The 17,058-nt window shown below is 45.2% G+C and overlaps 1 protein-coding gene and 1 long non-coding RNA gene across 5 annotated transcripts in view; one reads left to right on the forward strand and one right to left on the reverse strand.

Annotated features, from left to right (window-relative positions):
- The window catches only part of FHOD3 (formin homology 2 domain containing 3), a 942,952-nt gene extending 926,367 nt beyond the window's left edge, over window positions 1–16,585 (forward strand). For all 4 annotated transcript variants that reach the window (XM_030204545.1, XM_030204553.1, XM_030204563.1 and 1 more), the window contains 3 exons: window positions 4,014–4,209; window positions 13,302–13,463; window positions 15,951–16,585. In XM_030204545.1, coding sequence (XP_030060405.1) covers window positions 4,014–4,209; window positions 13,302–13,463; window positions 15,951–16,033 — 441 coding nt within the window. In that variant the 3' untranslated portion in view covers window positions 16,034–16,585. The remainder of the gene's footprint in view (window positions 1–4,013; window positions 4,210–13,301; window positions 13,464–15,950) is intronic.
- LOC115470946 lies at window positions 686–12,103 on the reverse strand. Its single transcript, XR_003942262.1, has 3 exons — window positions 12,022–12,103; window positions 9,055–9,058; window positions 686–696 (listed from the first exon to the last, which is right to left on the reverse strand). It is a non-coding gene; the product is annotated as an uncharacterized LOC115470946 (long non-coding RNA).
- Window positions 16,586–17,058: the final 473 nt, after the last annotated feature.

Below are 17,058 nucleotides of genomic sequence, written 5' to 3' on the forward strand. Positions count from 1 at the left end.
TGGAACTCTGAGCATTCAAACATATACTCATATTTTTAGCCTGAAAATAATGTCCACGCAAATTAGTAGGTACAAATACGTGCCGGTATGGTTCCTGGAATCATTTTTAAAGTGAATGTATGTGCATGGTTTTACTTTGAAAGTCCACAGAAAGTCTGATCAAGAAAGGCAGGGCTGGTGCCAATGTTGGAGCCGAGGTCACAAATTTGGAAGGGTGCCCCCAAGCCTGCCGCCAGGCTGCGCCTTCTTCAGCTTTGGGAAGGCTTGGGGCCCCCGTGGCATGATAGACTGTTGGTACTTCACTAATGCTGGCCCTGAAGACAGGATACAGCGGAAAACAAATTGGAGTCTACAAGTTAAATAGCAAAAGAGCACTAGCTATAGTGCCTGCATTTCCATGCTCCTTACACACAAATGAAGAGAATACTAGCACTTCCATGCATGTACATTTACCCAGCAAAATGACAGCAGAGCACCAAAGCAGTATTCTACAACGGTGCATTGAAGTGGTGTAGTGGGGAAATGCATATACATGGGTGGGGCTCCCACTTATTCTTGTAACTTACAGAATACTAGGAGTCACCATTGTCCTTGCCACATATACATACCCGCAGGAATGTAAATGGTTTACACTAGTATTCTATATTTGAACCTGGGCACCCAGTGCCCTCGTAGAATATGCTTTCACTGAATGTCCTTGGGGTGCCTAAATGGAGACACCCAGTTGTAGACTTACCCTCCCAAGTCCAGAACTGGGAAGGTTTGCAGTGCGTGGTTAAACTGAGCATTGTTAATCAGGAAGAGGTAAAAAAACAAATAATAATAAGATCAATATTTAGCCACATGGAGCACGGTTTCAAATCATACTTATATTCAGCGTTGCCATCTGTGCCATGGTGAATATCCATGTATAAGTTGAAATGTCCAAATTACTTATTTCAAATTATCACTACTATTTGTGTGACCTGCTTGGCCATCAATTTTATATATGTAACTGCTAAATATTAATGGAAAGAACACTGGAAATGAAATAGACACACTTAGGGCACTGTTTACTAAGGCATGCTAGTGTTTTTAGCATGCGCTAACACTAGAGACACCCATATATTCCTATGGGTGTCTCTAGCATTAGCATGAGCTAATTTTTAACGTGCACTAAAAACGCTAGCAAGCCTTTAGCATGGCTTAGTAAACAGGGCCCTTAGGTCCCTAGTCATTCTGGAACCAACTGTGTTAGTGAGAATAAATCAGTAAGTGGAAATAATGAATGACTGTTTTTTGTTTCCCATAAACAAACAAAGGCTGCAAAGTCAATCAGCAACAGTTACCCAATCGCTGATGTCAGAAATTCTGAGGCTTTGCTGTTGCTGATTTATTTTTTCTTACTAACAGAGTTGGTTCCAGATCTATTGGATTCCTGATGCAGGCAGACCTGCTGAAACACGGCCCATGTCGAGTCCTCGTGTACTGAATAACTAGGAACCTGAGTGTGTCTAATAAAATAAAAAACATCATTTCAGTGCACCAGGTTATCCTGTTTGCTTCATTTCAGCGGTGCTCAATGTCGGTCCTCGAGGGCTGCAACCCAGTTGGGTTTTCAGGATGCCCACAATGAATATGCATGAGATCTGTGTGCATACAATGGAGGCAGTGTATGAAAATGGATCTCATGCATATTCATTGGGGACATCCTGAAAACCCTACTGGGTTGCGGCCCTCAAGGACCAACACTGAGCACCCCTCCTTTATTTGGTCATCTCCACTGTGTTCTTTCCATCATGATCTTTTGGGGAGATTGGTTCTTCTTCTTCTCGTTTTGTAACAGCTAAATATCACCACATAGGCATATCTTAGATGTCTAAAGTGGTCCTGCCCTCCAGTGCTCCCAGGAATTTAAAAAAACAAAAAACTTTGCTGCTGGTGCCGCTGCTAACCCCATAAGTTCTTTTAAAGATTGATCTCTATGTAACTGTATCTGCAGTTTTGAAATATTAAATTGGTTTGAGGATTACATAACTATGACTCAGCCCTTAAATTTGTTCTCACTTTATCTCTATGATTAATTCTCTTGAGAAACAATACAAGTTGACTCCTCATCCCTTCCAGTATGCAGTTGTTAATATATGATTTTATAATGTCTATCTTTATGACAATAGTAGACCAATTCTATAGCAGGGTGCCTGGTAAGAACCTATTCTGTAAAGGAACGCAGCTGCGTACTTTCCTCTCTGGAATACTTGCCTAACTGGATATATCTGCTTTGAACATTGAGGCACAAGTATTTATGCCTGCCATGGAGCTGGTGTAAATGTTAGTAACTAAATACCAGACATACACAAGTGCCTGACATTCAAACAGTTTAATTGGGCAGGAGCCTCTCCTGCCTGGTTAAATTGCCTCTGGCTGCCTTACTGATGATATACAGTTGCAATTGTGTCACTGATTATCACCACAAATCTCCCCTGCACTGTCTGGCAGGGTCGGTCCATGGGCAGAGTCTGGGAGAAGCCAATACTTAAGTACTTATCAGTGATATTCACATCACTAGCCAGTGATATTCACAAAATGTACTCACTCTGCTGCTCCCCAGTATCTCTCCACATTCGTCCTTCCCTACACCCCTTCCCGTGCACTCCGCTCCATGGATAAATCCTTCTTATCTGTTCCCTTCTCCACTACTGCCAACTCCAGACTTCGCGCCTTCTGTCTCGCTGCACCCTACGCCTGGAATAAACTTCCTGAGCCCCTAAGTCTTGCCCCATCCTTGGCCACCTTTAAATCTAGACTGAAAGCCCATCTCTTTAACATTGCTTTTGACTTGTAACCACTTGTAACCACTCGCCTCCACCTACCCTCCTCTCTTCCTTCCCGTTCACATTAATTGATTTGATTTGCTTACTTTATTTATTTTTTGTCTATTAGATTGTAAGCTCTTTGAGCTGGGACTGTCTTTCTTCTATGTTTGTGCAGCACTGCGTATGCCTTGTACCGCTATAGAAATGCTAAATAGTAGTAGTAGTAGTAGTAGTAATTAAGTACGTGGCTAAAATTAGGGCAGTAAAAAGGCTGTCTTAAGTTTAGCTGTAGCGCTAACCAGGCACCTGACTGAATATCGGCTGGTGTCCAGTTACCTCCTAAAAGTAGCCGAAAGATTTCATGGGGCCCCCTTGCTCCTCTGGATTGCAATCCCCCTCCCTCCCTCTCCGAAGCAAGTAGGTAGTGCGCAGACCTCTACACACACACACCCCTCCCCCCTCCGTAGGCCCCCCTGGCCTATCTTTTAAAGGTGGTCTAGCAAGGTCCAACGGGCAGGAGCAATGCCCACTCACTCATGCCCTTCATGGCTCCTGTTCCAATATGGCCACCACGATGCGTAGTAGTAGGCTGCTAGTGGTCGCAGTGGCCATATTGGAACAGGAGCTGGAAAAGGCAGGAGCAAGTGGGCATCACTCCTGCATGATGGATCCTGCTAGACAAGCAGGGCCTTAACATGTAGGTCAGGAGGCCTATAGAGGGAGTGAGGGGGGCTTGGTCACTGCCTACTTGCTTTGGAGAGGGACGGGATCCCAATTGGGGGGAGCAGGGAGGTCAGAGGTAAGCAGCAAATCTATATTCATATATGAGTGTCTTGACCAATATTCAGCCGGAGCCTGCATAAGTGTCTTCTGCAGGTCCTGCCCGAATATCATCCAGGAGCCACATAAGCCCTGGTGGCTTCCTTATTCTGAATTAACCCCTGATATTCAATGCTGGTGTCCAGAGATGGCCCGACATTGAATATACGGGGCGAATTCTGTCCAAAGCAGTCAGTGTGTTGACCACCAAGGACTGAATATTGACTGGGTAAATTATAGTATTCTATATTTTATGCACATTTGAGACCCCCCCCCCCCATGCTCCATCTATAACTTGGTGGTTAACCCTTAGTTGCATATTTGTTTTCAGCTAATTGATTATTTTCATGAGATATTGAGTAATGCGTTTAATTCCCCTTATGACATTTACTTTTTCAGAGTGGGAAGTTCTCCAGCAATTCCTCCAACCCTCCCCCTCAGACCCAGACCCAGCTTCCCCTTCATCACCAAGGTCTACAGTATGCTGAGGATGCTGCAGAGCACGAGAACATGAAAGCCGTGCTGAAGACGACGTCCATCAGTGGAGAAACTAGCACAGTATTAGGTGTCCGCACTCGAAGCAGAGCTAGTAGAGGTACCTAAAAGATCATTTCCATTTTGCAAATCTCCTTCCTTTTCAGCTTTCTGTGATTGCTCCAAAGGTTCTTACTAGATGCAGCTTCACAAACATTCATATGTTTCCTCTGGCAAATTCATATATATTTTGAGTTCAATTTACGGAAGTGCACTACTGCATTAGCATACACTAATGAATATTACCAGACATTATTTTTTATAACTATACTGTTTGATATTCAAAACAATTTAACCAGCCAGTGGCACTTAAGTGGTTATCACTGCTGAAAATTAATGGTTAGTGCCTAGGTGGAAGTCTGCTATTTTAGAGGTGTTCCGGGGGCAGAGTCAGCTCTTGACTAGTTAAGTGCCAATATTCATAAGAACATAAGTACATAAGTATTGCCATACTGGGACAGACCGAAGGTCCTTCGAGCCCAGCATCCTGTTTCCAACAGTGGCCAATCCAGAACACAAGTACCTGGCAAGATCCAAAAACAGTACAATACATTTTATACTGCTTATCCAAGAAATAAGCAGTGGATTTTCCCCAAGTCATTTTTAATAATGGCTTATGGACTTACTACTACTACTACTTAACATTTCTAGAGCGCTACTAAGGTTATGCAGCGCTGTACAAATTAACAAAAAAGGACAGTCCCTGCTCAATTGGAGCTTACAATCTAAAGGTCGAAATGTCAAGTTGGGGCAGTCTAGGTTTCCTGAATAGAGGTAAAGTGGTTAGGTGCTGAAGGCGACATTGAAGAGGTGGGCTTTGAGCAAGGATTTGAAGATGGGCAGGGAGGGGGCCTGGCTTATGGGCTCAGGGAGTTTATTCCAAGCATGGGGTGAGGCGAGGCAGAAAGGGCGGAGCCTGTAGTTGGCGGTGGTGGAGAAGGGTACTGAAAGGAGTGATTTGTCTTGAGAGCGGAGGTTACGGGTAGGAACGTAAGGGGAGATGAGGGTAGAGAGGTAGGGGGGCTGCAGATTGGGTGCATTTGTAGGTGAGCAGGAGAAGCTTGAACTGTATGCGGTACCTAACTGGAAGCCAGTGAAGTGACTTGAGGAGAGGGGTGATATGAGTATATCGGTCCAGGCGGAAGATAAGACGTGCAGCAGAGTTCTGAACAGACTGAAGAGGGATAGATGGCTAAGTGGGAAGCCAGTGAGGAGTAGGTTGCAGTAATCAAGGCGAGAGGTAATGAGAGAGTGGATGAGAGTTCGGGTGGTATGCTCAGAGAGGAAAGGGCGAATTTTGCTGATGTTATAGAGGAAGAAGCGACAGGTCTTGGCTATCTGCTGGATGTGCGCAGAGAAGGAGAGGGAGGAGTCAAAGATGACACCGAGGTTGCGGGCAGATGAGACGGGAAGGATGAGGGTGTTGTCAACTGAGATAGAGAGTGGCGGGAGAGGAGAAGTGGGTTTGGGTGGGACAAGAAGCTCGGTCTTGGCCATGTTCAGTTTCAGGTGGCGGTTGGACATCCAGGCAGCAATGTCGGATAAGCAGGCCGATACTTTGGCCTGGGTTTCTGCAGTGATGTCAGGTGTGGAGAGATAAAGCTGGGTGTCGTCAGCATAAAGATGATATTGGAAACCATGGGATGAGATAAGGGAGCCCAGGGAAGAGGTGTAGATTGAGAAAAGAAGGGGTCCAAGGACAGATCCCTCAGGAACTCCAACAGAGAGCGGGATGGGGGTGGAGGAAGAACCATGAGAATGTACTCTGAAGGTACGGTGGGAGAGATAAGAGGAGAACCAGGAGAGGACAGAGCCCTGGAACCCAAATGAGGACAGTGTGGCAAGAAGTAAATTGTGATTGACAGTGTCAAAGGCGGCGGATAGGTCGAGGAGGATGAGGATGGAATAGTGGCCTTTGGATTTGGCAAGGAAGAGATCATTGCAGACTTTAGATAGTGCCGTTTCTGTGGAGTGTAAGGGGCGAAAGCCGGATTGAAGCAGATCGAGGATGGCATGAGAGGAGAGAAAATCAAGGCAACGGCTGTGAACGGTGCGTTCAAGTAACTTGGAGAGGAAAGGTAGGAGGGAAATGGGGCGGTAGTTGGAGGGACAGGTAGGGTCAAGTGATGGTTTTTTGAGGAGTGGTGTGACAACAGCATGCTTGAAGGTGTCAGGGACAGTTGCAGTGGAGAGAGAGAGGTTGAGGATATGAAAGATGGGGGGGGGGGGTGACAGTAGGAGAGATGGTGTTAAGTAAGTTGGTGGGGATGGGGTCAGAGGAACAGGTGGTGCATTTCAAGGAGGAAAGAAGATGGGCGGTTTCCTCTTCGGTGATAACGGGAAACGAGGAGAAGGAGGCCTGGGATGGTTGGTTAAGGGAGTGGGTTATAGGATGAAGAGGAGGAGATGGTTTGGTGGTGAATTCGAGGTTGATTTTCTGCACCTTGTCGCGGAAATAGTCGGCCAGTGATTGAGGGGAGAGTGGGGCACTTTGAGGAGAGAGTTAAGGGTGGCGAAGAGACGACGAGGGTTAGAGCTGAGGGAATTAGTCAATTGAGTGTAGTAGTCCTGTTTGGTGAGGAATAGGGAGGACTGGAAGGAGGATAGCATGAATTTGTAATGAATGAAATCAGTATGGGTGCGAGATTTTCTCCAGAGGCGTTCAGCCGATCGGGCACAGGAGCGAAGGTAACGGATGCAAGGGGTCAGCCAGGGCTGGGGATTAGTGCGCCTTGTGGGACGGGAGATGGATGGAGCAAGGGAGTCCAGAGCAGAGGAGAGAGTGGCATTGTAAGTGGAGACAGCCTTGTCGACAGACTCAGATGACATGATGGAAGGGAGGAGATTGGAGATACTGGAGGATAAGGTGGGAGGGTCGACAGCCTGGAGATTCCTGGAAGTAGTGGGCGGGACTGAGGGGGAGGGTGATGAAGTGTGAAGGTGATCAGGTGATGGTCGGAGAGGGGAAGGGCTGAAGTGCAGAAATTGGAAGGTGAGCAGGTAGAGGAGAGGACGAGGTCAAGGCAGTGGCCAGATTGGTGAGTAGGGGTGGTGGAGCTCAGTTGGAGGTTGAAGGAGGAGGTTAAAGTGAGGAACTGGGAAGTGTATGAGTCGGATGGGTTATCAGTGTGTATGTTAAAGTCTCCAAGAATGAGGGATGGGGATGAGGGCTCGAGAAAAATGGTGAGCCAGGCATCGAAGTCAGTGAGAAAGGAATAGAGGGACTTATCAGGGGAGTGGTAAATGACTGCAACTCTGAGTGGCCGCGGGTAGAATAGACAGATGGAGTGAACTTCAAATGATGAGAAACAGTGAGACTGCGGTAGGGGGAGAGGTTGAAAACTGCAGGAGGGCGAAAGTAGCGGCCAGCTGGGTGGGGCGAGTGAGAGAAAAGATAACCTCCATGACTAAGGGCCGCGACTGAGGCAGAGTCGTCAGGGGTGAGCCAGGTTTCAGTTAGGGCGAGCAGTTGAAGGGAGCAGGAGATGAAGAGATCATGGGTGAAGGAAAGTTTGTTGCAGACCGAGCGAGCGTTCCACAGGGCACACGAGAAGAGGAGGGAGGAGGGGGGAGGAGGGGGATAGAGATGAGGTTGGAGACATCGTGGAAACGTTTGCATGGATGAAACGAGGACAGATGTGGGGGACCAGGGTTGGGATTGATGTCTCCCGCGGATAGCAGGAGGAGGAGCAGGAGAGAGCGGAGGAGGGTGGGGGAGGTAGGGCGATGAAGGCGACGAAGACGGGATGCGCTTAGGAGGAATGGGGAAGGGTTCATGGCAGGAAGCAGGTGTTGAAGGTTAAGAGCTAGGAAGGGGGAGGAGGACAGTAGAGATGGTGAGGTGGTGTGGGGCGGGGGAGGGTGGGGTATTGCAGTAGTGAGCAGGACGGGAGAGGACATGGATGGGCAGTAAGTTCATGCGGTATATAGCGGTGGGGGGAGGGGGAAAAGATTGGGAAGGGACAGGGCAAGGAAGAGAATGTGTATGGGGGCCATAAGTAGTGACTGAGGTAGGTAGTTGTAGGTAGTCTAGGAGGCAGGCTGGTTGTTGATGATGGACAGATAAGCAGACAAGTTGACGGGCTGGCAAGCAGGCAGGGTTGGTTGGCTAGTAGTCAGGCAGGCAGGAACAGGTGAGTGCGGTGGAGAGCTCAGCAGCGGGACTGGAGCAAGCTGGAATAATTTAGAGGTAGGTTGATTGGCTAGCAGGCGGGCAGGCAGGCAGGAACGGGTGAGTTTGGTGGACAGCATAGCGGCAGATTGGAACAAGCTGGAATAATTGGAGCAGAAGAGAGTAGGTCGGCAGGGTTGGTGCAGCTGGAAGAAGCTGGGGCAGACGGGCTGGAACGAGCTGGAGTGAGCTGAATCAGGCGAACTGGAACGAGCTGGATCAGGCAGACTGGAACAAGCTGGAGCAGGCGGACTGGAACAAGCTGGAGCAGGCAGACTGGAACAAGCTGGAGCAGACAGACTGAAACAGGCTGGAGCAGGCAGACTGAAACAGGCTGGAGCAGATGGACTGGAACTAGCAGGGGCCAATGGAGTGGAACAAGCAGGGGAAAGCTGGAACAGGCGGACTGGAACAAGCTGGGGCCGATGGAGTGGAACAAGCAGCGAGAGCTGGATCAGGCGGACTGGAACAAGCTGGAAGAAGCTGGATCAGGCGGACTGGGACAAGCTGGAACAAGTTGGACACGCTGGAACATGCTGGGACAAGCTGGATTAGGCGGGTTGGGAAATGCTGGAACAAGCTAGATACGCTGGAACACGCTGGGACACGCCGGAACAAGCTGGGCTGGAGCAAGCTGGGCCGGAACAAGCTGGATCCTTCCATCCAGATGTCCAGCCTGAGCTTCATCCAAAACTCCGTGTTCAGCCTTTTAAAGTACACTCAGCTAATTAACACCCAGCTGCTCTGAAAACATTCACTGGGGTTTACGTTAAAATACAAAAAACTACGGTTTCACGGCTCACCATGCCGGCAGGCCGTCCTCGCATGGATCCACAGCTGGGGCTACGCTCGAGCGGGTCTCCCATGCTGGAGGGCTGTGGCCGGGCAGGCTCCCTCAGGAGGTTCGCGGACGTGCGGCGCTCCTTCCTCCTCAGGATGATCTATCTCCTCGCGTCTCTCCCTTCCCGGTGCAGTGATTCTCCGAGGACTCCGAGGACACTCTACACAATCCAACCCGGATCCGGGGGGCAGACCTCGCGGCGGTCACCCGCTTAGGCCGTCAGTCAGCATGTCGGGTCTTTCTCCGTGCTGGAACTCAGCTAGTTCTACTCGGACCGCCGATGTTCCACCGGTCGGTTACTGCTGCAGTTTCAGCTCCGGATTCAGCTCGGCCGGGGTTGATCGGTCTGATTCAGGCAGGTGCAGACAGGCCCAGGTGGTCCTTGCCTGCCAGGGAACCAGCAAACAGGTTGTCTTCTTTTAGGAAGCTATCCAAACCTTTTTGAAACCCCGCTAAGCTAATTGCTTTTACTACATTCTCTGGCAAAGAATTCCAGAGTTTAAATACATGTTGTGAAGAAATATTTTCTCCGATTCATTTTAAATTTACTACTTTGTAGCTTCATTGCGTGCCTCCTAGTCTTAGTATTTTTGGAAAGAGTAAACAAGCGATTCACGTCTACCTGTTCCACTCCACTCATCTATAAAACGTGAATATTATTTTATAGACCTCTATCATATCTCCCCTCAGCCGACTTTTCTCCAAGCTGAAGAACTCTAACCGCTTTAGCCTTTCCTCATAGGGAAGTCGTCCCATTCCCTTTATCATTTTTGTTGCCCTTCGCTGTACCTTTTCTAATTCCACTTTATCTGTTTTGAGATGCGGTGACCAGAATTGCACACAATATTCAAGGTGCGGTCACACCATGGAGCAATAGAAAGACATTATAACATGCTCACTTTTGTTTTCCATTCCTTTCCTAATAATACCTAACATTCTATTTGCTTCCTTAGCCGCCGCAGCACTCTGAGCTGAGGGTTTCAACGTATCATCAACCATGACACCTAGATCCCTTTCCTGTTCTGTGAATCCTAATGTTGAACCTTACATTATGTAGCTATAGTTTGGGTTCCTCTTTCCCACATGCATCACTTTGCACTTGCTCACATTAAACATCATCTGCCATTAGGATGCCCAGTCTCCCATTCTCATAAGGTCCTCTTGTAATTTTTCACAGTCCTCTTGCGATTTGAATAACTTTGTGTCATCAGCAAATTTAATTACCTCACTAGTTACTCCCATCTCTAGATCATTTATAAATCAGTGGTCCCAGCACAGACCCCTGGGGAACCCCACTATCTACCCTTCTCCATTGAGAATACTGACCATTTAGCCCTACTCTCTGTTTTCTTTCTTTTAACCAGTTTTTAATCCACAATAAAACACTACCTCCTATCCCATGACTCTCCAGTTTCCTCTGGAGTCTTTCATGAGGTATTTTGTCAAATGCCTTTTGAAAATCCAGATACACTTAACCGGCCAGGGTAACCCCATAAATGGGGCTGCATAAAATACAGACCTATCTTTATTCAGCAACCCCTGGCCACTTAAGTTCTGAATATCAATTTAAGCGGCCATGTGTTAGCTGGCACCACAAAACCAAATATTCAGTGCCTGAACATGGTCTGGCTTTGATTATTTATTTATTCATGACTTCACATACCTCTTTAACTGACTGACAAACAGAACAAAGCAGTTTACAAGTAAAAAAGAAAAGAACTACTATGACCAAATAGGAAAGTAATACATGCATACAAAATCATCATATAGTTAAAAATAAAAAAAAATTCAGTAAAACTGGCAGTCATACACACTCTCTTCCAGGTCCCAGTGCCCAAAAGAGCCGCCTCACCCATTGGGATATGCCTGTTGGAACAACCATGCCTTCAGAAGTGCCTTCAATTTCTTTAAATTAGTTTCACTAAGAATGGATATTGGCTTAGAGTTCCACGAATATGGTACTGCGAAGAAAAAAGCACTTTCTAATTGAGATAAATGAGGCCCTGGTAAAACCATGTGATGGTCTTTAATAGAACATAATACCTGTGGTGAGGAATATGAAATATGGAATGGTCAGCAGGGAAAGATATAAAAGGTATACCCTGACGGAAAGATTTAAAAGCCAGAAATAGAGTTTTAAATTGAACACGGTAACAAACCGGCAACCAGTGATGATCTTTCAAGGCATATAAGACATCATCGAATTTCTGTAGATGACAGAGGAGGCAGATGACTGTATTTTGTAATGTCTATAATCTTTTGAATAGCGAGTTGGAAATACCTAAATAAATAACATTACAATCATCCAGACGTGTTATGAAGAGAAAAAAATTAGAGTGGAAAGTATCATGATCAAAAAAGGGACAAACTGATCTCAGGGAATAACGCCAGCGGCGGTCAGCAAAACACTCACCACCACCGGCTGAATATATACTCCATAGTCGTTATTATCGTTTTGTTATTCCATATACAGCAAACATTGTGGTTATAATACTACAGCCCATCCATCACCAGCTGACCACTCTATCACTATAGTATCTTAAGCAAATGAAATATCAAAGGCATTTACCAGTAACAGCAGTAACTTATTGTTTTATTATTATAACTATTCCCTCCCCCTCTCTCCCTTCCCCCCTCCCTTATAGCATTAAAAATAGTGTCATCGGCTCCAGTGCTTTTAGCAATAAGGATGGTAGAACCAATAGCGTCAACATAATGTTTTTAAAAACTCATAATGAAAGAGTACTAGGCATTTAAACTAGATGGCGGGGGTGGCATATGGAGTCAGGTCACTTCCAAGTGATCACCCCCAGCTAAAGCTAAAGACAAGATGTGACCCTAGAAAAGAAAGCAGTGAAAACAATAATCTTAGTAAATCACTTCTTATCAACACAGCAGAAAGTGAGACTAAACAAAAAACTAAACAGAAGACAAAAATGCCACTGAAATATAAATGGAAAGCGATGACCACAAATGCTCGCAGTCTAAGCAACAAAGTTCATGACCTGCAAGCCCTGATGTTAGAGGCAGACTTAGACATTGTTGCAATCACGGAGACATGGCTCAATGATTCCCACAAATGGGATGCAAACATACCAGGCTATAATCTATTTAGGAATCATAGAGAATGGTCATAAAGGTAGAGAAGTAGCTCTGTATGTAAGAAATTATATCACTGCAACTGAAATGACAGGGGCCTGGAGAAAGCGATATGGATCACCTTAAAAAGAGATGATGGAACCTCTGTCCACATGGGTGTTGTCTACAGACCTCCGACACAATCGGAGAAACTAGATAAAGATCTGGTCACAGATATCCATAAGTTGAGGAAAAGAGAGGTGCTGTTGCTGGGAGATTTCAATCTGCCAGATGTGGATTGGAAAGTTCCATCTGTGGAATCGGAAAGAAGTAGAGAGATTGTGGATGCTTTTCAAAGTGCTCTGCTCAGACAAATGGTGACGGAACCCATGAGGGTGTGAGCGACGCTGGATCTGGTGCTCACAAATGGGGATAGTGTATCAAATGTCCGAGCGGGTGCCCACCTGGGCAGCAGTGACCATCAAACAGTTTGGTTTGATGTAACAGCTGAAGTTGGGGGCAGCCACTCAAAACTCAAAAGTCCTGGATTTCAAGCATGCTCACTTTAATAAAATGGGGAAATACCCGAGGAAGGAGCTGATGGGCTGGGGTACCACAATATCACTTTGTATTCATTCATACTATGTATTTGTTCAAACCATAATCGACTAACACCATTAATGGTTATATGTAAGCCACATTGAGCCTGCAAACGATGGGAAAATGTGGGATACAAATGTAACAAATAATAATAAAAAAATAATAATAAATAATAATAATTATATTTCTTTGGGCATCTTAGCTTTTAGCACACATTAATTTTCAGCATGCGCCTTTGTAAAAGATCCCTTAAATGCAGTACTTTCAGTACACCATAAGTTGGATTCACAGAAAGAAATGAGATGCATTAATCTTTCGCTGCTGCAATTGATACAAAATGTTTTAACAAATAACCTGGGATGTCTGTATTGACTCTACTGATTCTTGACATGTCTGCAGTGATGCAACCACAGCAGAGCATGCCACCCTTTCACTGAGATACTGCCGTTTGCAATTCTTTCAGGTCGCATTGGTTCCTGGAATGCTGGCAATGATGAGTCACCCAATGCCACAGATGATGCAGCTGATGAGATCATGGATCGTATTGTGAAGTCTGCCACTCAAGTGCCAAGTCAAAGAGCGGTGCCTAGAGAGAGGAAGAGGTCACGAGCAAACAGGAAGTCATGTGAGTGTCTGTGATACCACAGTAAAGCTAAAGTTGTATAGATTAGTTGTATAAATTATTTTAAAAAGGCTAGATAGTGGTATGTGTAAAAATGAATTGCAAGATGTATATTCTCAATGGTGGATTTAAAATACCACGGGGCTCATTTTCAAAGCACATAGATTTACAAAGTTACAAATATGTCCACAGTTTGTATATTTAAAAGTTATCAATAGAAATCAAACAAAATAAAACATGGAAAAGAAAATAAGATGATACCTTTTTTATTGGACATAACTTAATACATTTCTTGATTAGCTTTCGAAGGTTGCCCTTCTTCGTCAGATTGGAAATAAGCAAATGTGTTAGTTGATAGTATATATATATAAGTGAAGCTTCAAAGCATTTCAATGACAGTCTAGCAAGGTGGGGGTTGGTAGGAGGTATGTATGGGTACATCAAAGCTTTTCATTTCATTGATAGTCTAACAGGATGGGTGTGGGTAGTTGAGAGGAGAGTGATAAACAGAGAAATACAACTTTATGGTTTATAATGGGCATGTGGAATGTTGCTGTACAGATGCTTAAGACAAGATTCAATTTACATAGACATAACATGAAGAAAGTTGGTGCCAGTCAGATTCCCACCCCTGTGGGCCAACACTTTACAGGACCAGGACACTGCACCAGTGATTTCACAGTAAGAATCCTGAAAGGTAACTTTAAAACAATACAGGAACGTAAGATCTTTGAAGTCAGAATGATTGAATATTTTGACACCCAACAGACAGGACTTAACAAGCATCTGGGTTTTCTAGCCCATTATAAACCATAAAGTTGTATTTCTCTGTTTATCACTCTCCTCTCAACTATCCACACCCATCCTGTTAAGACTATCAATGAAATGAAATGCTTTGATGTACCCATACTTACCTCCTACCCACCCCTCTCTGAGGAGAGGCTGAGATATTATACCAAAGTCATGATCAATGTTTCTTCTAAGCTTTGCAGGAGTCTTCTAGCTGTATTCCTGACAGTTGCTTCCATATCATGTTTTCAATTGCTTGGGACAGGCAGGTGCTTGTCCCTCATTATTAAATGTAATAGTGAAACAGCACCTCCCACTGTCATGAATCTAATTGGAAGACTCCTGCACAGCTTAAAGGGAACATTGGACATAACCATAGCTGCAGCAATTCTGAAAGACAGAATTAAGAGGGGAAGTTACTATCATGCGTTAAGGGCATAACATACTGCTTGGCCATCTAAAATGGGCCTTCATACCTCTTAAGTTAGGTGCCTGAAGTTTTCCCCTTTATTGAGTCAAACACAGGAGCCTATGGGGGTAATATGCCTCCTGTGGCATTCATCATTTTTTTTAAACACTGATGGCTGCGGGTAGAATTAGCCCCAGATAGTTAATGTCCTGTCCAGGTACTGGCACTGAATATCCAAGACTAATGATGGTTCTCCTGCATGCTAGAGTTTATGCAGGTCCCAATCAACATTCAGCCAGGATCCACATAAGACAGGTTTTTTTTTATGACCAAACCCTCTGATCCCACCCACCTGAAACACCCCCCCCCCCCCCTTTCAGATTCTCCCTCCCTCTCTGGAACAGATCAGAACCCCCCTCCCAGTACCTTGGGCCTACCCAGGATCCCTGGTGGTCCAGTGTGGAAGGTAGGTGCAGGAGCGAACCCCACTTGCTCCTGCCCGTAGTGGCTGCTGTAACAAAATGGTTGCCACAATCTCTTGTGGCAGCTCACGATACTACCAAGAAAGGAAGCAAAAGAATCAGAAATAGGAAGCCGATGTTTTGAGCCATCTAGACAGTACTGCTGCTTTACAAATATGCTCAAACTGTTCTGTGTAGAATAGGGGTTCTCAGTCCACTCCTCAGGACACACCAAGCCAGTTAGGTTCTCAGGAAACCCATCATGAATATGCATAAGATAGACTTGCATACAGTGGATATATTGCATGCAAATTTTTCTCGAGCATATTCACTGAGGGTATCCTGAAAACATGACTGGCTTGGTGTGTCTCGAGGACTGGGTTGGGAACCAGTGGTGAACACTGTAACAAAGATAGAGCCAGAAATGATAACTGAGGGGTCCTTTTACAAAGGCACGCTAGGGGATTTAGGGCGCACTAATCATTAGCACACGCTAAACACTAGTGACGCATATATGGGCAACTGTAACGTTTAGCGTGTGCTTATTTTTCGCATGCGCTAAAACACTAGCGCTGTAAAAGAACCCCTGAAAGCACATCCAGGTATCTCTTGTCCCAGTAAAAAGTGGTAAGTACTAAATAAGATGTGCCCATGCCTTTTTGTATATATGACATCCCAAACTTGGCTACCATTATTTAAAATTTTTGCTCTGAGAGAAAGGAAGGAAGCTTTACCTGTAATTATTCAGTGGATATGATGATTTTCTTAAATTAATGGTCCTGTTTCCTGTGTGTGTGTGTACGTGTGTTGTTTTTTTTCCATTACGCACAGTACGAAGAACGTTGAAAACTGGGCTAACGCCAGAAGAAGCCAGAGCATTGGGTCTGATTAGCACGTCCGAGATGCAAGTGTGAGATCCACAGCTGCAGCTAAGAACAGCAGAGCCCTCAACAAAAATGCACGGACAACCTGCTTACAAATAGAAGTGTTCGGCCGGCTCTCTCTGCTCCCTGACACCCCAACCCATCTTAGTTTTAGTTTTACCGGAACCGGAAAAGCAAGCTTGAAAAAGCCTAACAAGAGAGCCGAAGAAGGACATAGCTACTAACAGTTCCAAGAAGCAAGAGGGTGTGAGATTTTCTAGATGAAAATGTGTAGCTTCCTTTTCTCATGGTGAACTGATGTGGACGGGAGGAAACTGTTTTTGAGTTGTCGTGTGTCATGTGAGCTGTGTTTACGTCAGCTTGCCTTGGGATCTGTTTTATTTTTGTAGCCATATGGGGAAAAAAATGGACATTTTTGTCAGTGCATGAAAAAGCCCTTAAAGAAGCCAAGTGCGGCCTGGAGCATTCTTTTAGGATCTTGAACAGATGAGTTAATAGGAAAGCCGCAGTACTTCATTAGATGCATTCAATTAAGCAACTTGACATCACAGACAGCATGCAAAATTATACCCTCTCCGACCTGTAAAAACTGACCAAAAAGGGATGCACAGTTAAATCTTTTAACTGTGCATCCCTTTGTTCCTGTTTTTGGAATTAAAAAGCACCAAATGAGTGCAACAGTTATTCCACGCTGAATGCTATGATAACGTTGTGCTGTATGAATGTAGGTCCCTCTAATTTTGTCATGGGTTAACAGATGCGGATTAGTGAATTGGCCCTTACATATAATGCAGCTGTGACAGTTACTTGCAGGCATTAACCACGGTAAAGGAACTGCATCGCACTTTAACTTAGTGGGGTTATTATGCTTTAGTGATTAGCTCTGATGTTGGTTTGGCCTTAATTGAAGTATTTTTTTTTTTTTTATTTAATGGCTCTTAGAACCAATACATACATAAAGCGGCATCTGGTGTCTTTTTTTTACAATTTGCTCTTTTGCTTATGTAATATGGCACAGAAATGTACAGAACTAGACTCATACACTGTCTTGTGAT

The sequence above is a fragment of the Microcaecilia unicolor genome, chromosome 1 (assembly GCF_901765095.1).
Source record: "Microcaecilia unicolor chromosome 1, aMicUni1.1, whole genome shotgun sequence".
NCBI classification, from domain to species: domain Eukaryota; kingdom Metazoa; phylum Chordata; class Amphibia; order Gymnophiona; family Siphonopidae; genus Microcaecilia; species Microcaecilia unicolor.